Genomic DNA, 21,927 nt, shown 5'->3' on the forward strand with positions numbered 1-21,927 from the left:
CACATCCTCCGTGCCCTTGCAGCTCCTTCCATAATTATTAAATCACAGACCATCACCGACAATGCAAACAGCACCAACCATCACCATGGTCATGATTAACACATACGTTTCAATAATAACTTTAAATGTCAGTGGAATCAACTCTCCAAAAGACACAGACTGTCTGTGATTGATCAAGAAACAAAAGCCAGGGGCTGGAGAGATGGCACAGCAGTTAAGGGCACTGACTGCTCTTCCAGAGGTCCTGAGTTCAATTCCCAGGAACCACATGGTGGCTCACACCCATCTGTGATGGGATCTGATGCCGTCTTCTGGTGTGTCTGAAGACAGCGACAGTGTACTCATGTACATAAAATCAATAGATCTTAAAAACAAACAAAATCCCCAAAATCCATCTACCTGTTGTTGCTTCCATTTATCTGTTTTTGCCAAGAAACGCATCCTAGCTCTAAAGAAAGGCCTTGGAGAAAAATGGTGGATGGAGGTGCTTCGTCTACTAGAACGAGGGAGGAGCAGGTATCACTCTCCTAATAGCTGACAAACACATCAAACTAGAACAAATCAAAAGAGATAAGAAGACACATCATTCTAACGGAAGGAACTCTTAACCAAGAAGTATCACTATCTTAAACGCACATGCACCCAGCTCTGGGGTGTCCAATTTCATTAAAAAAAAAAAACGACTACTGTATTTAAAGACACAAATTGTTTTCAATCCATTAACAGTTGATTTCAGTATCCCTGTGTCATCTGGACCAAAAATAAACAGAAATATCATTCATTCATCATATATCAAATGGACTTAACAGAAGATTCCACCTAAACATCAAAGGGTCCACACTCCACTCAGTCAGACATGGGAAGTTTTCTGAAGTAGAGCACATCTGGGACACACAACAAGTCTTCACAAACTCAGAAACATGGAAGTAACTCCCTGTATCCTATCAGAGCACAATGCAACGAAACTTGAAGTTGACACCAAAAAAATTCTAGTCAATATGCAAATTCATGGAGATTAAACAACTCATTACTGGGGTCAGTGAAGAAATCAATCAATTAAAATCCCTGTAACTCAACCAAGGAGAACTCTGAACACATAGAAGGGAGCCCCACAAGACGAGTCTATAATGTGCCTGTGGTTTCTTTGTTTTGTTTTGTTTTGTTTTGTTTTGTTTTGTTTTGTTTTGTTTTGTTTTGTTTTGTTTTGAGACAGGGTTTCTCTGTGTAGTCCTGGCTGTCCTGGAACTCACTCTGTAGACCAGGCTGGCCTTGAACTCAGAAATCCGCCTGCCTCTGCCTCCCAAGTGCTGGGATTAAAGGCGTGGGCCACCACCGCTTGGCGTGCCTGTGTTAAAGAATCAGAAACAGCACAAATGAATGGCTCCAAAAGTTAGAAAGACAAGAGGAGCTAAATAAAGAATCCAAGGCCAGATAGATTCACAGAAGAATTCTACCAGTCGCTCAAAGCCAGTCTACAGCCAGTCCTTCACTAAAAAAAAAAAACTTGCCAGGTTAGCCTAGTCTACCAAGTGAGTTCTGGGACAGCCAAAAATACACAGAGAAACCCTGGTTTATAAAAAAAAGTAAAGTAAGTATGTAAGTAAACAAATACAAGAATAAATGAAAGAAAACAGAAGAAGCGCCGGGCGGTGGTGGCGGCCCACGCCTTTAATCCCAGCACTTGGGAGGCAGAGGCAGGCGGATTTCTGAGTTCGAGGTCAGCCTGGTCTACAGAGTGAGTTCCAGGACAGCCAGGACTACACAGAGAAACCCTGTCTCGAAAAAACCAAAGAAAGAAAGAAAAAAAAAAGAAAAGAAAACAGAAGAAGCACCCCAAACATCTACAAAGCCAACATCACTCTAACATCCAAACCAGGTAAAGGCTCAATTAAAATAAGAAAACTACAGGCCAATATCTCTGATGAACACAGACTCAAGACAATTCTTGCAAACGGAATACAGACATACACTAAAAAAGACCAAGTTGGCTTTATCCCTAAAATGCAGAGAGGGTTCAACATATGCAATAAATGTAACAAGTTACATAAGTGGACTTAAAACAATATGATCTCAGTGGATGCAGAAAAGAGACAAAATCCAACATCTCTTCATGACAAAGGTCCTAGAGAATGTGGGGTGAGAGGGAACATTCAACACGAAGGCTGTATATGAGAAACCCACAGCCAACCCTCTCCTAAATGGAGAAAAGCTTGAAGGAATCCCACTGAAGTGAGGAACAAGACAGGGATGTCTACTATTCCCACTCCTTTCAATGTTGTGCTTAAAGTACTAATTGGAGCAATCAGGCAAGAAAAGGAAATTAAAGAGAGACAAATAGGGAAAGTCAAACACTCTTTATTTGCAGATGACATGATACTATACATTAGAGATTCCCCAAAACTCATAGAAGCAATAAACTCATCAATGTTGCAAAATGCAAAATCAACTCACACTGTTTTTTATACGCCAAGAAACATACAGAGGGTGAGATCATGGACATCTTCCCATTCATAACAGCCTCAAAGAAAACAAAATATCTAAGAATAAACATAACTAAAAAGGTGGAAGACCTCTCCAATAAAAACCTTAAACCTCTGTGGGGGGGGAGAGAGAGAGAGAGAGAGAATAGAAACCAGAAAAACAAGACGCCGGGCAGTGGTGGCGCACGCCTTTAATCTCAGCACTTGGGAGGCAGAGAGAGGCGGATTTCTGAGTTCCTGAGTTCGAGGCTAGCCTGGTCTACAGAGTGAGTTCCAGGACAGCCAGGGCTACACAGAGAAACCCTGTCTCGAAAAACCAAAAAAAAAAAAAAAAAGAAAGAAAAAAAGAAACCAGAAAGACATCCCATGCTCATGGATTTGTCGAATTAACATTGTGAAAATGACTGTTCTACCATAACCCATTTATAGATTCAATGCGACCCCAATGAAAAATCTTTATCTCATTCATCACAGAAACAGACTTTTTATTTTAGGCAGGGTTTCTTTGTGTAACTGCCCTGGGTGTCCTGGAATTCACTTTGTAGACAAGACTGGCCTTGAATTTACAGAAATCCACCTGAGTACTGGGATTAAAGGTTATACCACAATACCCGGCTATCTTAAAGTTTATATGGAACCACAGAGGACTCCAGTCAGCCAAAACAATTCTGAGTTGAGAAGAGCAGAGCTGGAGGGCACTACCATTCCAGATATCAAGATATATTACAGAGCCACAGCAATAAAAACAATATGGTGCTCATACAAAAACAGATACATAGACCAGAGGAACAAACTTGAAGACCCAAACATCAGTACAGATAGCTTCAGCCAAAACCATGCATTGGAGAAAAGAGAGCATCTTCAACAAATGATGCTGGGAAAACTAGATGCCCACATGCATGAGAACGATGTTAGATCCATGTCTATCACCTTACACAAAATTTAACTCCAAATGGATCCAAGACCTCAGTGTGAAACCTGAAACTGCCAGAAGAAAACATAGACAGTACTCACTGGTGTCGGCATAGGAAAGGACCTTCTGAAGAGGACTCCATCTGACTAGGAATTAAAGTCACTCATAGAAAAGGGGGTTTTCACAAATCCAAGAGACATCTCAGAGCTAAGAAAATAAACTGTGGGAAGCCCACAGAATTGGAAAGAATCTTTGCCAGTGATTCATCTGGCAAAGGATTAGTATCCAGAATATACAAAGAAATTAAAAAAAAAAAAGTTAAACCAAAGTGACCCATTCAAAAAATGGGCCTAGTTCTTGCATAGAAAGTTCTAAAATGTAGGGTAAAATGGCTAAGAAATAGCTCAAAAAATGTTATTTGTCCCTAGTAATTAGGGAAATGCAAATTAAAACAACTGTGAGATTTCATCTTAACCTACTATGGCAAGTATCAATATCAGGACCAACAACAAACGCTAATGACATGGCAACTGTGGTGGGAAAGGAAAGGGGTATGTTGTGAGCTATGCTTTCCTGGTCTGTATTTCTCCCTTCTCCACATGTTGTGCAAGCAGCAGGTTGGTCAAGGTTCAATCTCATGGCAGACATTTGAAAAGGCTCTGTAATGGTTATTGCTAATTGTCAACTTGACAGAATCTAGAGTCACCTGTAAATTAGGCCTCTAAGAAAGTCTGTGAGGGGTTATTTTGATCATGTTAGTTGATCTAGGTAGACCTTTTAAAATTGTGGGTGAGATCATTCCCTGGACAGGGCACCCTGGAGCATACAAAAAGGAGTAAAGGAGCAATTTCATACATGTATACAAAGTGTTGTGGCTATGTTTATTCCTTATATTGTATCATTCTTATTTGAAATATTTCTATATAAAAGGAATATTATCTCTATAAGTAATCGTCACATTGATTTTGTTAGTTGTGTAGGAAGTCTTTTGTTTGTTGTTTGTTTTCGAGACAGTGTTTCTCTGTGTAGCCCTGACTGTCCTGGAACTCACTCTGTAGACCAGAGTTGGCATCAAACTCACATAGATCTGCCTGCCTCTGCCTCCCCTAGTATTAAAAGAATGTGCCACCCCAGGTCAAGTCTTTACTATTATTATTTTATTATTATTATTTAGTTATTCTTATTTTATGTGCATTGGTGTTTTGCTTGCATGTATGTTTGTGTGAGGATGTCGGATCCCCTGAAGCTGGAGTTGAGACAGTTGTAAGCTGTCATATGGATGTGGAGAATTGAACCTGAATTCTCTGGAAGGGCAGCCAGTGGTTTTAACCGCTGATCTATCTCTCCAGCCCCTGTAGGAAGTCTTAACCCTTAGCTGGCAATTTCAATCAGACTCCATGGTGGTGGGGCCTCCATTCCTTTCCCATGCCCTTTTAATTAATCTGTTTTTCTCTCCTGCCTCAAAATCAGCTGAAGCCTTCACTAGGAAGGTCTCTGACCTCCACTGCAGTGGATCTTTCCCTCTGTGTGGCACAGACCTCCAAGCTTTTGACTGTGTCTATCTCTTGTTGCTATAACAGCACTAGTCTAGAATATGTATATCCCTTCATTTGTCATCTAGTTCAGAGTATAACACCAAATAGCACACAGGGAGTCCATGGAATTCTATAGGAAGTGGGACAGGCTAGTGAAAGGGAGAGCAGCGGCAGGGAAGAAGTTAGAAGTTTTGTTAAGAAGTCAGCTGAGCAGCAGAGCCTTAGAGAAAGACCAAACCAGCCCTTAGCTAAGAGGAACTACAAAACCCAGGATTCCCTGCGGCACGAAAGGGAAGCGTCCCATCCCGGCGTGACCGCACTGAGGGGTGGTGTCCCAGCGGCGGGAGATTCAAAACTGGCAGGAGAAGGAACATGGAGCCGTGCGCCGCAGGCCGGGCTCGGACAGCCTGTGAGTGCGGGAAGGATCTGAGGGTGGAGCGGGGTGCTGCTGCTGGGGCTCGGTTTTCGCGGGAGTGGCTGTCCGGAGCATAGCTCGCTGGGGAGTTAGCCGAAGTGTGCTCAAGGTAACTGAGCAAAACCTTCAAAGGGGGCTCCCTCTTATCCCCAGGTTCTGGGGTTCCAGGGTCGGAGGGTGAATGATCTAGATGGCTCCTTAAAATCCAGCAGTTACTATACTAGCCAAAATGTGCCACGGGACGGGATTCCTCATTGAGACACTGCCTCCCAAATTACTTGCTGTCTGGTCACCTGGCCGCTTGTTTAAAATGCAGAACCTGGAGGGCCGGTTTGGCGGCGCACTCCGGTAATTCCAACAATTGTAAAGTGGAGCCTGAAGGTCAAAAGTTCATGGTCATTCTTAGCTACCTAATACATAAAGGACAGCCTGGGCTACCTGAAACACTGCTTTCTTAGAGAGAAACTCAGGTTCGTGGGAAGGGCTTAAAGGATTCCACTTGATCATCTGGGTGAAAAACAAAACCTCGGGGCAGTGGTGGCGCACGCCTTTAATCCCAACACTTGGGAGGCAGAGGCAGGCGGATTTCTGAGTTTGAGGCCAGCCTGGTCTTCAGAGTGAGTTCCAGGACAGCCAGGACTACACAGAGAAACCCTTTTTCGAAAAAAAAAAGAAAGAAAAGAAAAAAAAAAAGAAAACCAAAACTTGCTTCTCCACTAGGACACAAAGAACAAAATCTGTCCATCCACCTCGTGAAGGAACATGAGTTCCAGGATAACCATTTTGTGGTGGTTGTTTTTTTGTTTGTTTGTTTTTGAGACACTTCGGTATGTGGGCATGTGTGCGCAGGAGGCGAGCTCCTCATTTGCTCAAGGCCACTCCCATTCCATCTCAATGAATCCCCAAATCATAACTCTGAGGTGATGTCACTCACTTACTGGTTTATTTTCCATGCTTCAACAACCAACTCTTGTTCCTTGTAAACTCCTTCAGAGCAACCCGTGGATTTTCTGCCATTGGCCAGCACTTTCAAATCTGTATTTGGAAGTGTGTGTCTGTTGAACTGCCAATTCAAATAAGCCCAGCCCTTCCTGAAGTCATACTGCAGGATATCCAAGATGAGGAAATAGGATAAGGAGTAAAAATGACTGGAGTGCCCAAAGACAGATTGACCATGCTATTTCTTCCATATTCTCCGAGCTCATTTGTTCATTGCTCCTGTACGCAGCTGTCCCACACCCTGTGCTTATGTTTATAGTGTGTTCCCCACGAAAAACGGACGGACAGGTTTTTAAACTGTGGCTAAGGCAAACTAGGAATGCTCACTAACCCAGGGCCTGACAGAAAGGTCTTGCATGAATGACTGACTGTGCTAATGGGTGATTATGTCAGCCATGCTCCCAAGGGAGCACGGGCGACAGCAGGTCTTTGAGAAGTTAGCATCTAGTGAAGGCTGCCATGGGAAGCTGCACTCCCAGCTGAGGAGCACCGTGCGTGGTCCTGCTGGCGGCACTGAGGGGGGTTCTTGAGGTAGACTTGAGGAGAAAGATGAGAAGATGGCTGCATAGGAGAGAAGGAAATGTCTCTGGCACAGAAAGATGCTCCCTGCTAATGGGTACACTGGGAAGAAGAACTGGGGTATGGAGAGGGTGTCTGTGCTCTGAAGGTACTGCTGAGGGAATATGTCCAGAAGCGGCTTCAGACCTTCGGTCCCTGTCTTTTTTTTTTTTATTCATTTTTACTTATGTGCATATGTCCATGTGAAGATACACCTTGTGTGTATGGTTGCCCACAGAAGCCAGAAGAGGGCATTGGCAGTTGTGAGCTGCCCAGTGTGGGTGCTGGGATTCCTGTTTAACGCTCCATCCCTTGCCTATCTCCCCTCACGATTTAGATGACCGCCTCACAGCTGAGGAGATGGATGAGCAGAGGCGACAGAATGTCGCCTATCAATACCTGTGCCGGCTGGAGGAAGCCAAGCGGTAAGCAGGGTCCAGACAGGTGGACTTCTCTTGGTCCACTTCTGCCTCTCCAATTCCAGTCACTTGTCCCCAGAGCAAATGCAAAACAGACAAGGGGCTGTGCTGTGGGAAAGGGCGAGTTAAAATAATTTTTTCAAGCCAGCCATGATAGTACACACCAGTAACCTCAGTGCTTCCGAGGTAAGAGGATTAAAAAATCCAAGGTCAGCCAGAAAGGAGGTGGTGGCTCAGTAAAGTGCCTGATATGCAAGCATGAAAACCTGAGGACCCACAGCACACAGAGGAAGCCGAGTACAGCAGCATGTACCTGTAACCCAGTACTGGGGAGGCAGAGGTGGGCAGATCTATAGGATTTATTGGCTGGCCAGCTTAGCCAATTAGTGAACTCTAGGTTCAATGAGAGACCATGCCTCAAAAAACTAGGATGGGAAGTGATCAAGGAAGATGCCTTACATCAGCTGCTGGCCTCTGCATGCACACGCATGCACAGGTGTGCCCATATAGACAGGCACCCCACCCCCACCACTACCACACACAGAGTTCAAAGTCGGCTTCAATTTCATAGCAAGTCTGAGACCAGCCTGGACTTCATGTAAACCCTATTTCAAAAAAAGACAGACAAGGCCAGCAGTGACGGCACCCATCTGTAACTCCAGGACTCAGGAGGCAGAGGCAGGTGGATCTCTGAGTTTGAGGCCAGCCTGGTCTACAGAGGTCCCTGACAGCCAGGGCTACACAGAGAAACCTGTCTCAGAAAAAAAAAGAAAGAAAACAAAACAAAGTCTTGATTAGTTTCAGGTTCAATAGAAGATGCCTTATTTAAGATAAGATTTAAGAAGATGCCTTAGACAAGGTCTCTCGCTGAACCTGGAGTTAGGCTGCTGGGTTTACAAGTGCTTGTGGCTATGCCTGGGCTTTTATGTGGGTGCAGGGGCTTTGAGCTCAGGCCCCCATGCCTGTGTGGCAAGCAGTCTGACCTGTTGAGTGCTTGCCATTTCCCCACTCCCTTTTTCTTTCCTTAAAAAAATTTTTTTTTTACATTTAACTTAATGTGGATGAGTGTTTTGCCTGCATGTTTGTCTGTGTACCATGTGCATGCAATGCCCTTGGAGGCCAGAAGAGGGTGTCGGATCCACGGAACTAGTGTTACAGATGTTGTGAGTTGTCATGTGGGTGCTGGAATCAGACTCCGGACCTCTTAACTCTGAGCCATCTCTCCAGCCCTCTTTTCTTTTTAGCCAATAGTCTATGTTAATACTTTCCCAAAAGAAGGTAGGATAGAGCAGAGAGGAAATCAGATGTCCTCAGATGTCTAGTGGGAACAGCACAAAGCAGGGTCTGCTTGGCTCTCTTTGGAAACATACTATCTGTAGACCTCAGTATCTGGAGAGTCTATTCAAGGAGTCACTGTGCTTGACTTGTAAAAACCACCAGCAGTAAAATCCATTTATATTCAAACTGTGCTCAGAATCAGCTCATTGATCCCGGCAGCTTTTCACTGAAGCCAGGATGACCAGTGTTGGCTTCATTTCTGCAGAATGCAATTGAGTCTCAGAGGTGACGTGAAGGAGATGGGTTGGGAAGTGGGCCTCCAATTCTAAGAGCTGTAGCTTTTCTGTCCCTTGTCCTGTCCTTCTTCCATCAAACCACAGGGCCCCTAATACCTTCATTATCCTCATAACTGCGTGGTGAACTGAGGAGATCCGTCAGACATGAGCTTTCTGTACCTAAGTTCTCAGAACCAAACAATGAGAGAAATGGCAGAGTCCATTTGGTTTGAGTCAGGTATGTAACCAGACAAAGTGAGAGGTTATCTTACATAATAGGGTAAGAGTCTGGCTACACCTCCTTGAGGACAGGCTGTAGTGACAATTTTGGAATTTTGGGCTTTTTTTTTTCTTTCTTTTCTTTCTTTTGTTTTTTTGAGACAGGGTGTCTCTGTGTAACCAGCCCTGGCTGTCCTGGACTTGCTTTGTAGACCAGATTGGTCTCGAATTCACAGAGATCCACCTGCCCCGCCCATGCCTCTGGAGTGCCGGGATTAAAGGCGTGTGCATGATAATGCCCAGCTGGTTTCTTTAAAAATGCAGACATACTGTAAGAATGTGCTTTGGTTTTAATCCCAGGTGTGGGACTGTGAGGCTGCTTCTGAGGATCCAAAGCAGCTGACTATGATTTGCCCCATGCTCTAGCAGAGGCATGGTTTTGCCAGCTGCAGATAGTTTCTGCAATTGTGTGATGTTTGGAATTCTGGGACTTTGTCAGGGGTATATAAATGTGAGGGCTTAAAAGAGGCATTGGTGGCGGTTGTTCAAGAGGTGGGGGTTGGTTGCAGTTTGTTAATGGCCATGGTCAAAAAGAAAAAAAAGAAATTAGATTCTTCTCTCTCTCTCTCTCTCTCTCTCTCTCTCTCTCTCTCTCTCTCTCTCTCTTCCCCTCCCTCCCTCTCCCCTCTATCAACCGGGGGGGGGGGGCAGATAAAGGGTGGGAAAAAGAAGAACACATGAAGTAGCAAAGACCAGCTACAACAGGCAGGTATGGGGCCCACTCATGGAGGCTTTCCAAGGTGAATGAGGTAAAGGGTTGTCTTATTTAGGCCTCTGTGGCAGCTTAGGGAAAGTGGGGAACAGCAAGCCAGTAGGAAGAGAGGGGAAGTTTGGGAAGGAAAGGAATGGTGTGTCAGGTCACTTGAGGGATGGGCAGGTCCTGCAGATACCAGAACCTGTGTGGCTTGCCAGTGGGTAAGGTATGATCTGTTCACAGCTGGATGGAGGTGTGCTTGAAGGAGGAGCTTCCTTCTCCTGTGGAGCTGGAGGAGAGCCTTCGGAATGGAGTGCTACTGGCCAAACTGGGCCACTGTTTTGCGCCCTCTGTGGTCCCCCTGAAGAAGATCTATGACGTGGAGCAGCTACGCTACCAGGTGGACACAGTGTAATCAACCTCGCTTACCATCTCTTCCTCCCAAGATGTACCTTCTCACAGCCATATGGCGACCGTGTAATTTAAGGGTCCATATATGAGCTTGGCGTGGTATGCACTCAAGAGACAGAGACAGGTGGATCCCTGTGGTTTGAGGCTAGCCTGGTCTACAAAACTTGTCCAAGACAACCAGGGCTGGCTACATTAAGAAGCCCTGTCTTGAAAAACCAAAAAGAAAAAAGAAAAAAAAAGCCATACATGGTCATTTTTGAGGATAAAAAAAGTATAAATACAGGGATGGTATCTCTTCACTAGTGTCTCTCTGCCAGGTGAGTGCTCCCCTAACAGCAAGGAGCCCTGCTCCCTGGACCATAAGGTGCCCTGAGGTGCAAATGGCTGGGAGGTTTCCTGGTTACAGTGCACACCCAAGGCTCATTGGCCTTGCTCCCCTGAAGGGCCTCTCTTGTCCCTTCTCCATGCTCTACCCAGTCCGAGCCTCTTGTCCCATGCCAGCTTGGAAGCTTTACTGAGCCTTTACTCTCTGCGCCTGCCTTCCCACTGTCCAGCTGGATCACCGTTTCTGGTAGTTCTGGCTATTTTTCTGTTCCACGGGGCAGAGGATCCACAGGATAGGGTCCGTTGGCTCCTCCTACCCTTCTTCCTTCTTAAGCTGTCCTCTTCCCATAGGGAGTCCTGAGAATGGTAGAAACATCCCCTTTTTCCTCCCTTCCAGGCGACTGGCTTACACTTCCGGCACACGGACAACATCAATTTTTGGCTCTCTGCGGTAGCTCACATCGGTCTGCCCTCGGTAAGACTCCTTCTGATCCTTCAGTTCCTTGGGGCTCTGTGCTGAGGCACATCAGTACTGTCATGTGGTGGCACCCCTGTGTAAGGTAGATGGGGCTCGTGTTATCCAGGCATCTTCCCACCAGAACTGCAGAGTAAAGCAAGAGCCTACCGTATCCCCAGGTGGGAGACTTCAGGCTGGAGCCTTGGGCTGAAGACCCCACAGTACTCATGTTATACGCCTTTCCTCTGTGAATCCCAATTTGTTTCTTATCTATAAAGTAGGTATAGTAATTCCCATCTATAGTGTTGGCAGGAGAATTGCATGGCCCATGTAAATTCCCTTTGCAAAGCACTATACAAACTAAGGCTTGGCAGGATTCTGCAGTGTATGGGTCCTTTGTGTTTCTTTCCTGTACAAGGTAACTATAAAAAGATGAGGTAAGATGGCTCAGCAGGTAAAGGAGCTTGCTGCTAAATCTAACAACATGAGTTCAATCCCTAGGCACAACATGGTGGAAGAAGAGAACCAACTCCTACAGGTTGACCTCTGACATCTATTCACATTTTGCGGGGTGCGATGGTGCAAACCTGTACTCTCAGCGCTTGGGAAGCTAAGACAGCAGGATCATGAATTTGAGGCTAGCCTGCATTATATAGTGAACTTTCTCAACAAAGGAAAAAAGGTTGTCCTGATGGCACATCTCTTTAATCCCAGCCCTTGGGAGGCAGAAGCAGGCAGATCTTTGTGAATTCAAAGCCAGTCTGGTCTACAGAGTGAGTTCAGTTCTGGTCCAGGACTCATCCTGTGGGAGTGGGGCAGCTTTACTAAATGAGTGGCTGGATTTGCCTCTTCCCTAGTAGGAGGACAATCAGAACACATACTCAGGGTGGTGGCTCAGATTTCTGCGTGAGCCCCAGATGCCCACAGTGGTTACCAGTCCATGGAAATCTTTCCACCTCTCCTCGTGGTTTGCCTAACTTTAGCCTCCTGAGATTTTTTTAGTGTAGTCATGGAGGTTGGGGTCTTGGTGAAGTGTGGGGACTGAACAGGAGTCAGCTGGCATTTGGTGACAGTACACTGCCCTGTTCCTGCACTCTTGCAAGGCACACAGCAAACAAGGCTATAGAGAGAGACCCACTCCCCACCCTCACCCCCCAAAAACAAACCAACCAAACAAACAAACAAACAAACAAAAACAAAGGAGGAAAGGAGGGAAGTAGGTTAAGAGCATGAGCTGCTCTTGCAGAGGAGTCCAGGTTCGGTTCCCAGCCTCCACATCAGGAAGCTCTCACAACTGTCTGGAGTTTCAGGGTCTCCAATGCCCTCTTCAATCCTCAGTGGACACTGGCATACAAATGGTGCTCATATAGACAAGCAGGCAGGCGCACAAGCACGCACACACAATATTTTAAAATTTAAAATGAAATTAAAAGTTAAAGAAAGAGGAAAGAAAGAGGAGCTAGAGAGATGACTCAGTGGTTAAGAGCACTGGCTGCTCTTCCAGAACCTGGGTTCAATTCCCAGCACCCACACGGTGGCTTACGGCCATCTGTAATTCCAGTCACAGTCTGCTCTTCATGGGCACCAGACACACAAGTGGTATACACACAATGCAGGCAAAACACCTATACAGATTAAAAAAGGGAAAGCAGTCAGTCTCAGGTTGTGGACACAGCTCTGCGGTAGAGGATTTGCACGGGTGTGAGACCCTGGACTCCTCCCAGTTTTACATAAGGCAAAGGTTGAGCTTAGTGTTGCAACTCTGCTTTCAGTTTAGGAAGATAAGGCAGGAGGGTTGGGAGTTTCCAGGCAGGGCCTGGGTTACTCAACGAAGTGGACGGCAGCAGGGGTTACATTAGGGCCTTTTCTCAAAAGTGAAAGAGCAGCTGGAGAGATGGCCTAAGGTTTAGTGCACTGACTGTACAGAGGATCCAGGTTCAATTCCCAACATCTACTTGGTTCATAACCATCTGGAATGCCAGTTCCAGGGATCCCTATTCCCTCTTCTGATTGCTACAGGCACAGGGTAGGCATGTGGTACACATACATACATATAAGCAAGACACTTGTACACACAAAAGAAATTAACCACAATTTAAAAAAAAAAAAGATTTGTTTATGAGTGTTCTATCTGCATGTACACCTGCATGCCAGAAGAGGGCACCAGGTTGCATTATAGACAGATATGAGCCACCCTGTGGTTGCTGGGAATTGAACTCTGGAAGAGCAGAGGGTGTTCTTAACAACTGAGCCATCTTTTCAGCCCCAATTTTTTTTTTTTTTTAAAGAATAGGAGACATTTTGGTGGGAGACAGCAGCAGTGAGGGCATATGCTGCGTTGGTGAAAGTGGGACAGCCCCCAGCTCTGGTCCCTTGTTGAGAAGCTGGATGTCGCGTAGGATAGACTAAGCTTGTGTTTCAGCTCTCTCTCTCTCTCTTTTTTTAAAATAATGTTTTATGATTTCTTTATTTTTATTTTATGTATATTGGTTTTCTTCCTACATATATGTCTCTGTGAGAGTGTCAGATCCTCTGGGGCTGAAATTACAGTCCCAGAGTTATGAGCTGTCATGTGGGTGCTGGGAATTGAACCAGGGTTCTTTGGTTGAACCTTTTCCTTTAGAAGAACAGCGCTTAACCACTAAGCCATCTCTTCAGCCCCAGGTTTCATTTCTTAAAGAGATTTCTACAGATCAGAGGCCTTTGGCTTGGAAACTGGGTGGCATGCTTGGTGCCTTTGTGGGCCATAGCAATGCAAGCCGTGTTTGCCCACCCCTGGGGCGTGGTCAGCACCCCAGGACATTATCTATGTGGTGAACATCTCAGATCAGGGCCCAGATTCACTCAGACTGAGTGCCTGGGACCTGATTTCCCTACAGAAGACAATAGCCTGCATCCTGTACCTCCCAAGGTCCCATCTAGAGGTCAGCTGACCCTGAATACTCTGGGACTATGTAACTGGCTGTGTCTTGGCCTAGTAAGCCTTTTTGACATTGGTCTGAATGGGAATGGTTATAGGAACTGACTTAGAAGCCTGGGCTGTAGGCACTCACAGCTCTGGTTGGAGAGCATGGTCCCCCTTTCTTAGGCCAGCTTGGAAGCCATATTACACAGCCCTCCTCTGTGCCGTCCTTCCCAGTGTACAGCAACCGTCTGGTTTCTCCTCTAGATCTTCCTCCCAGAGACCACAGACATCTATGACAAAAAGAACATGCCTCGGGTGATCTACTGCATTCATGCTCTCAGGTGAGACAGCCCTGACTTTGTCAGCCAGTGTCCTCTCCCTGAATCAGCTAATAGCAATAAGTACAGTAGGAAGGAGAGAGGTAGTAGCCGGATGAGCAGTTCTCGGGAGGGTGAGATTTTAGGTCTGCATGGGTATTTATGTTTATATGCCTGTTTGTGAGCACATTTATGCGTCAGCCTCGTAAATGAAGGGACAGCAGGATAAAAAGCCCTTAGTTTGCAACTGGGACATGAATGAGTCAGAACCAGGGCCCATCGAGAGCATCGATGCAAGCCACTTAATGCTAGCACAGAAGGCTACTTGCTTCTATTCACAGGCAGGCATTACAGTTGACCAAATCATAGAATGGGACTGGCCAGTTCCCGGGTCCACTGTGTCACCTTTTCACGCCTTCTTTTCCTGTGCCCTTCTTTGCCTCCATTCCTGGCCTCGGTGGCTTTGTTTGCTGTAATTTTCCTCTTGTCCATCTCCACTGTGACTTCCACTGCAGTGTGCCCTCCGCGGAGCCGGTACAGCTACAGAGAAATCTATGGCACCTTATTCCATTCTGTGGCTCTTGTCTCGGCTGGCTATTCCCGTGTGCTAGAGTGACTGGAGGGCACGACTAAGTCCTCTTCACCTCTGGGTCTCCACCGTCATTTTACACACCTGTGGACAAGGTGTGGAAATTAGTAGATCCCAGTGTGTCCTAATACTTTCCGTTCTTCCCAGTCTCTTCCTCTTCCGGCTGGGATTGGCCCCTCAGATTCATGACCTGTATGGGAAAGTGAAATTCACAGGTAAGCCAGCCCCTTCCCCTTGTCCATAGACTAAGCAGGGGCTTGGGGGTTCCAGGCCTAATGAAGAGCATTTTTGGTACCATTGCAGCTGAGGAACTCAGCAACATCGCCTCTGAACTGGCCAAATATGGCCTCCAGTTACCAGCCTTCAGCAAGATCGGGGGTATCCTGGCCAATGAGTTTTCAGCCGATGAGGCTGCAGGTAGGGCCGGACTCTGCTAGAGTAGGATGTGGGAGCACTGAAAGCCTCATAGCCCTTGGTTGAGCTCTGGCACCTCATCCGTAGGCAAAGGGGTCAAGCTCCCAGGTGCTGCAGCCACCTGTGCTCTGGTCTGGGTCCTTTCTGGCTTCTTGACCTTGCTGTGCTACCTCTCCAAGTCCACGCAGCTATTCTGGCCATCAATGATGCAGTGGAGCGAGGGGTGGTGGAAGACACCCTGCTGGCCTTGCAGAATCCCAATGCTCTTCTGGGGAATCTTCGGGAACCTCTGGCAGCTGTCTACCAAGAGCTGCTGGCCCTAGCCAAGATGGAAAAGGCTGCCAATGCCAGGAATCACGTAAGGAGACGCCTTGGGTTATAGGGGCCAGTAAGTTGAGAGGCCTGGGGAGTCTCAAGTGGAACTAGGACTGCAGTTGGTCCTGTCTCCGGTGACCGTTGAAAAGGAGCAGAGGAGCCGGAGGGTGATTTCTGTGAGCAAGAAGGCTGGAGAAGAGGCTGGAGGGATGAGCCTCAGGCAGCTGAAGTGGGTGTGGAAGGGAAGCATGAGCTGAGACCAGACTGCAGTCTATGGGCTGACTGGCTTAATTGTTGGTGGCTGGTCTTGGCCTGGCTGTCGGCCTGCAGCCAGGAACATGGATAGGGAGGAAGAGATTGTGCTGTCCCCTGCAAGTCTCTCTCTTCATCTCACTTTTGCAGGACGATGGTCAGGAGCAGGACATCTATGAGTCCTGCCTCACCCAGGCAGAGATCCAGGGGCACATCAACCTCGCCAATAGTAAGAGATGACTGGGAGAGCCTGGGAAGCTTTACTAAGCTCTATGACCTTATGTGAGCCACATCCTGCCCTAGGGAAAGATCATAGGCCAGGGATGCTATGTCCTGCTCTCTGGCCTCAGCAGGGAGGTTCTTACCAGGGAGATCCTGTGGAGATGGAGAACTATTAAGACAGGCTAATGGACAAGGCTTTCAGCTCCTGGGCTGGGGGTGGATATTTGGATTCAGGAAGGAAGTATAACTGTGAGTAATACCACACACCTGTGATCCCAGCAGTCAGGAAGCCATGCAGGAAGATTAAGAGTTCAAGACCTCACAGGGCCACATTGTGGGGCTTTTTCAAAAGAAAGGGAAAGAGGAAGAAAGAAAAGAAGGAAGGATGACGATGGACAGGTAGAGCAGACAGTGGGCAGAGGAGCAACCTGAAGGCTCACACTGAGGGAATGTTTGTCTGATAGGATCAGAGTGTTCTCAGGCTCTGGGACAGTGAGACAGGAGGGCTGTGAAGAGCAAGAGGAAGATATAGGCTCGCCCACATGGCCCTCTGTGTTAGAGGTCGAGGACAGAACAACTTTTGGGAGGCCAGAAGAAGGCAGATGTCCAGGAATGGTTCATAGGGGCTCATAGGGGTAAGCTTCTGCACACTTGGAAATTTTCTGTCTTTCAGTCCAGGGGGCTCTGGAAGTTGTTGATGATGCTTTGGAGAGGCAGAGCCCTGGGGCCTTGCTTGAGGCCCTTCATGACCCTGTCCTGGCCCTACAAGGGGTGAGAGGAGCCTTTGCTGACTGGTACCTGGAACAGCTGACTTCAGACAGAGAGCAGAAATCACAGGTCCGCTCTAGCCAGCACCTGTCTCCCTGTAGGGTGGGAAATGGCCTCTTATGTGCATGTCATCACTGACTCCATGTTTAAATGGCTGAGTCACCCCACAAAGCCTTGTGGACTAGGTCCCTGAGTCTGCTTTGAGTTCCTCCTCAGAGTGAGATGGAAGGACCAGGCCAGTCCATTGCATAACAAAATACGCTTCCCATTGCTGAATTGGGATCTTGATTTATCAATTTTATTTTAAATGTTTTGACCCTTCTCTGTGACGCGCCGCCTCGCCGATAAGGAGAACACGCCACACTTCAGGATTCTTCTGACACGCAGTTTACTTGTTACAGCTCTTTTAGATGGTGTTACAGCTCTCTTAGATGGTAGTGTTACAGCTCTCTTGGATGGTAGTGGCGAAGGACCCAGAGCCCCAGAACCCACGGCTTATATAGAGTCCTGGGAGAACTTACTGCATGCTCATTGGCTCCTTAAGTGACGCCTAATTAGCATACTAGTTTTTCATTGGCTCTTGGAGTGAGGCTTAATTAGCATAGTAATTTTTACTCTTTGCGCATGCGCACATTCAGCTTGGCTCCCTCAAGGAGCTGGCGCCATTTTGCAATGGCGAATGCGGCTCCCGACACTTCTCCTACATTTTTCATGTATATATGTGTCTGTGGTATGAGTGTATGTCTATAGGTGCGTGCACATAGGGGAGGGCAAATGTGTGAGCATGTGTATAGGAGGCCCAAAGTTGGTGTCATGAGTCATCCCCAGTCACTCCTCCTTATTCACTGAGGCAGATTCTCTTAACTGAGCCAAGCTCACCAGTATGACTAGTCTCACTTAGGCAGCTTGATCCAGGAATCTCCTCTCTTGCATTTGAAGCTACGATTACAGGCAAGGTTTACATGGGTTCTGGAGATTCAAACCCTAGTCCTCTTGCTTCTGTGGCAAGGACTTTAGCCAGGAAGCTGTCTCTCCAGCACTTAATGCTTTGACTTAATGTTTGATGTTACTTATGCTTACATCTTGTCTGTTGTTATTTTAGATGTATACTGGGTTAAAAAAAAAATACTAGAGGGCTGGAGAGATGGGTCAGTGGTTAAAAGCATGAACTGCTCTTCCAGAGGTCCTGAGTTCAATTCCCAGCAACCACATGGTGGCTAACAACCATCTTTAATGGAATCTGATGCCCTCTTCTGGTGTGTCTGAAGACAGCGACAATGTAGTCATATATATAAAATAAATAAATATATTAAAAAAAAATAACTAGAATGCTAGAGATAGGTAGGCCAGGTCCTTCTACCTAAAGTGAGAGGCGGGGCTGGGAGTGGCAGTTCCTAATACACGTTCATGACCTGGGAATTTTCTTCTCCTGCACCTTTGTGCTCTTGCAGGAGCTGGGCCTGGTGAGGCTTCTAGAAAAGGAGGAGATCCAGGCTGGTGTGGCTGCAGCCAATGAGAAGGGTGATCAAGAGCAAGCTAGTAAGTCATCTCCAGGTGGGGCTAAGGGCTTTGCTGGCTCCTGCAAGTGTATCTGGCCCTTTACTGGCATATGTATTGGACAACGCAAACTCCCATCCAGCTCCAAGCCCAACAAGGAACTTTACCCTTTATGGCCTCTGTCCTCTGCAACCCCTGGGGGGGCATCGAAGGAAAGATCATGACATCTCGCTGCCGATTGGGACTAGGCTCTAGGCTCCTTCTGGGGACTTTGCCTCTAATTTTGTTTATGTCTGTTTATATTTCTTTGGTTTCTAAAATGTGATTTCTTAGGTAAAGAGAGAACACATTCTAACTCAGGGTCCTATGAGCCCACTTCATTCCTGGGTGCCAGAGTGCTCTTGGTTCAGATCTCTCAATAGTATAGCTTCATCTCTCCGTTCTTGGTTAGGTTTTGTTTTTGAGATGAGATTTTACTGTGTAGCTCAAGCTGGCCTGGAGCACAGGTGTCACTGTTAGCTCAGCCTCCTGAGTGCTCCCGAGTGCTCCCGTTACAGATGTGAGCCACCATACCCAACTGGCTCATCCATTCTTTTTTTTTATTTATTTAAGATTTATTTGGATGGTGGTGACCCACACCTTTAATCCCAGCACTTGGGAGGTAGTGGCAGGTGGATCTCTGAGTTCAAGGCCAGCCTGATCTACAGAGTTACAGGATAGCCAAGGCCAAGATACCCTGCATGGGGGTGGGAGAGATTTATTTGCTTTTATATATTTATGTCTATGAGTGATTTGTTTGCATATATGTCTGCACACTGTATGTCTGCAGTGCCCACAGAGGCCAGAAGACAGTATCAGATCCCCGGAACTGAAGTTATGGATGGCTACGAGCCACCATGTGGGTGCTAGGCACTGAATCCTCCCTCAACAAGAGCATCAAGTGTTCTGGGCTGCTGAGCCGTCCTTCCAACCCTGGCTCCTTCACTCTCTAGTCCACACTTTGGGCTTTCTTTCTTTTCATTTGTTGTTTGTTTGTCATGTTTTTTTTCCAGACAGGGTTATTTCTCTGTGTAGCCCTGGCTGTCTTAGAACTAGGCCTGTAGACCAGGCTGGCCTTGAACTCAGAGATCTGTCTGCCCCTGTCTCTGAGTCCTGGTATTAAAGTTGTGCGCCACCACTGCCTGGTCTTTCTTGCTCTTCCTTGGTTCCTTCCCAGTCCCTGGCTTCTGGATAACATTTTCCCCACACTTCACCTGTCAGAAGCTGGGGGAACATCTCCAACGCTCTCTCCAAGGTGTCAATAAAGTCATCTGCTTGCTCCCAGTTAGAATCCCTCCTCCTCAGCACTGCCATAGCACTGGGGTGGGGCTGCTTCTACCATGGCCTTTAGAACTGGCCATGGGTCTTCTCATAGCCTTCCTTATTCCTCCTCACAAGACTGTGTGCTGCTTGGTGCCAGTGTCCATTTCTGCTGGTATCTTACTGGCCCCAGAGTGTGTAAGCTCTAACCACACTGTGTGCTATGGCTGCTTTTAGCCTCCTCCACCTGCTGCGGTACAAATGGAGCTAAAAGGGAGCTGGCTCTTTAGTTCTCTGCACTGTCACTAGGGTTTGGTCCCTAGAGCCCTTTGACTCACTTCATCTTAGTTCTGCACCGTTGCCACCTGTCAATCCTGTTCTCGCTGCCTTAGGAACTCGCCTCTGCTGTGACAGCCACTTTCTGCTGCATTCTGAGCTGTGCAGCTCCCGGGCCTACCACAGTGCCCCATCCCCCTTTCCACTGGAACATTTAGAAATGCATTTTGAATCTAGTAGAATGGCTTTCCCGAAGTGTCACAAAGCCATTCCCCTTAGAGGTCCCAGCAGAGCTTGGTTGGTGAGGACAGCTGAGATAACAGGGATCACTGAGCCTGTGTGGCTTCTTGCTGTCCTCCTCTGCAGTGCTCCAGGCTGTGTGGAGGATCAACAAAGCCATCCAGAGGGGAGTGGCCACTGACACCGTGAAGGAGCTCATGTGCCCCGAAGCCCAGCTGCCCCAAGTCTATCCCTTTGCCTCTGCTGTGTACCAGCAGGAACTTGCTCTCCTCCAGAAGCAGCAGCAGGGGGTAAGCTCTGGGGGTCCCAAGCAGCTGCTGGGATAGGGATAGCTGGCTGGTCCTTGGATGGCCAGAAATCAGTATGTTAGAAATGATTAGAAATCATGTCAGCCAGGGCTGCTGCACATGCTGTGTCAGCAACAGCCCTACCAGGTAAGTGCCCATTTCCTGCTTTAGAGGTAAGAGTTGGGGATACAGATGTTGAGTACTTGCCTGCTCAGCTAACTGTCAGGACGTGCTTTAACCACCAGGCTGCCCCACCTCAACTCCTGTTTACACAGCTCTCTAATAGCAAGGCATGAGCTTTCCTTAGGGTCATCCCTATCGACTGCAGGAGTTAGAGTGCTCCCAGGGGGTCAGGCAGAGGTGGAGAGAAAATGATGTAGGTTGAAGATGATTTTACAGCAAGGTTCAGGAAAATAGAGCAAGCTGTGCTGGAGAGTCTGGGAAGGCTTCCTGGAAGAGACTTCACAGTAAATCCCTCCATAAGACATTTATGTTGGACATGACCTGCACACAGCACTCGTCTTCAGCAAGGGCATGGTGACAGCAGCCGTGTGACAGGGACACAAGGGTTGACAGCAGAGTGCTGAGGGCTGTGGACTTGAGAGTTCAAGTATGACATGTGACACTGACAGTTCGCTTACTTGTTTCTTCATAAATGGTAGCGATCTCACAGGATTGCTCCAAGGACTCTGAGTTAGTATATATGCCTCAAGAAGCACCTAGCCAAGAAGCCTGGGCAGTCATTACTGTCATTAGCCAAGAAGCCTCGGCAGTCATTACTGTCGTTTGCAGCTCTTGCTGAATACAGACAAAGAGAGCAGCCTAAGCAGGTGTTTGAAGAGAAGCAGAAAGAGAAGAGGGTTGGGAAATGGAGCCAGGGCCTCATGGTGTGTAACATAGTATAAGATAGCTACTTGGTCCTCTCTGCCCAGGGCCTTGTGCAGTTCTGTCTCTGTCTATCTGACTCTCCCCTTCCCACCCCTCTCTCCCCTTCCCACCCCTCTCTCCCTCTCTGTTCCTTTTGGCTTTTTCAGACATAATCTCACATAGCACATGCTGGGCTTGAACTTGTTAACTTGTTATATAGCTGAGAGTGGCCTTGAACTCCTGGTTTTTCTGCCTCTGCCTCCTGAGTACTGATACTGCAGGCATTTATTCCTACAAGTAGTAGCTTAATGCAGTTCTTGATGGGACATGGGGACCCGAAGGCTGCTGGCAGAAGTCCCATATTGAATGAGGGCTCTGTAGCTTTATTTAACCTTATGTTCCTAGCGATAGGCTTGGGTGGGGAAAGGGGATATTAATGGTACCTACCTCATTTGGCTTGTTATGAAAGTTAAAACAATACTGTGTGTGAAGTCTTCATGATGCTGTTCACAGTAAACATCCCAGGTAGAAAGTATAAATGTTGTTGGTGAATAAATGCATCCTTGGTATTGAACAAGAGTACTGTGGGTGAATGAATGTGGCCCAGGTGCAGAGCATAAGTACTGTGAGTGGATGAATGGG

General features: G+C 47.1%; 1 protein-coding gene across 1 annotated transcript in view; it reads left to right on the top strand.

Annotated features, from left to right (window-relative positions):
* The first annotated feature begins 5,300 nt into the window (after positions 1 to 5,300).
* The window catches only part of Iqgap3 (IQ motif containing GTPase activating protein 3), a 39,264-nt gene continuing 22,637 nt past the window's right edge, over positions 5,301 to 21,927 (top strand). The window contains exons 1-12 of the mRNA XM_028753275.1: positions 5,301 to 5,337; positions 7,238 to 7,325; positions 10,089 to 10,245; positions 10,978 to 11,055; positions 14,207 to 14,283; positions 14,996 to 15,063; positions 15,152 to 15,265; positions 15,442 to 15,620; positions 15,980 to 16,058; positions 16,725 to 16,888; positions 18,271 to 18,358; positions 20,258 to 20,421. Coding sequence (XP_028609108.1) covers positions 5,301 to 5,337; positions 7,238 to 7,325; positions 10,089 to 10,245; positions 10,978 to 11,055; positions 14,207 to 14,283; positions 14,996 to 15,063; positions 15,152 to 15,265; positions 15,442 to 15,620; positions 15,980 to 16,058; positions 16,725 to 16,888; positions 18,271 to 18,358; positions 20,258 to 20,421 — 1,293 coding nt within the window. The remainder of the gene's footprint in view (positions 5,338 to 7,237; positions 7,326 to 10,088; positions 10,246 to 10,977; positions 11,056 to 14,206; positions 14,284 to 14,995; positions 15,064 to 15,151; positions 15,266 to 15,441; positions 15,621 to 15,979; positions 16,059 to 16,724; positions 16,889 to 18,270; positions 18,359 to 20,257; positions 20,422 to 21,927) is intronic.

This window comes from Grammomys surdaster, unplaced genomic scaffold (genome assembly GCF_004785775.1).
Source record: "Grammomys surdaster isolate TR1022 unplaced genomic scaffold, NIH_TR_1.0 125946, whole genome shotgun sequence".
Lineage (NCBI taxonomy): Eukaryota > Metazoa > Chordata > Mammalia > Rodentia > Muridae > Grammomys > Grammomys surdaster.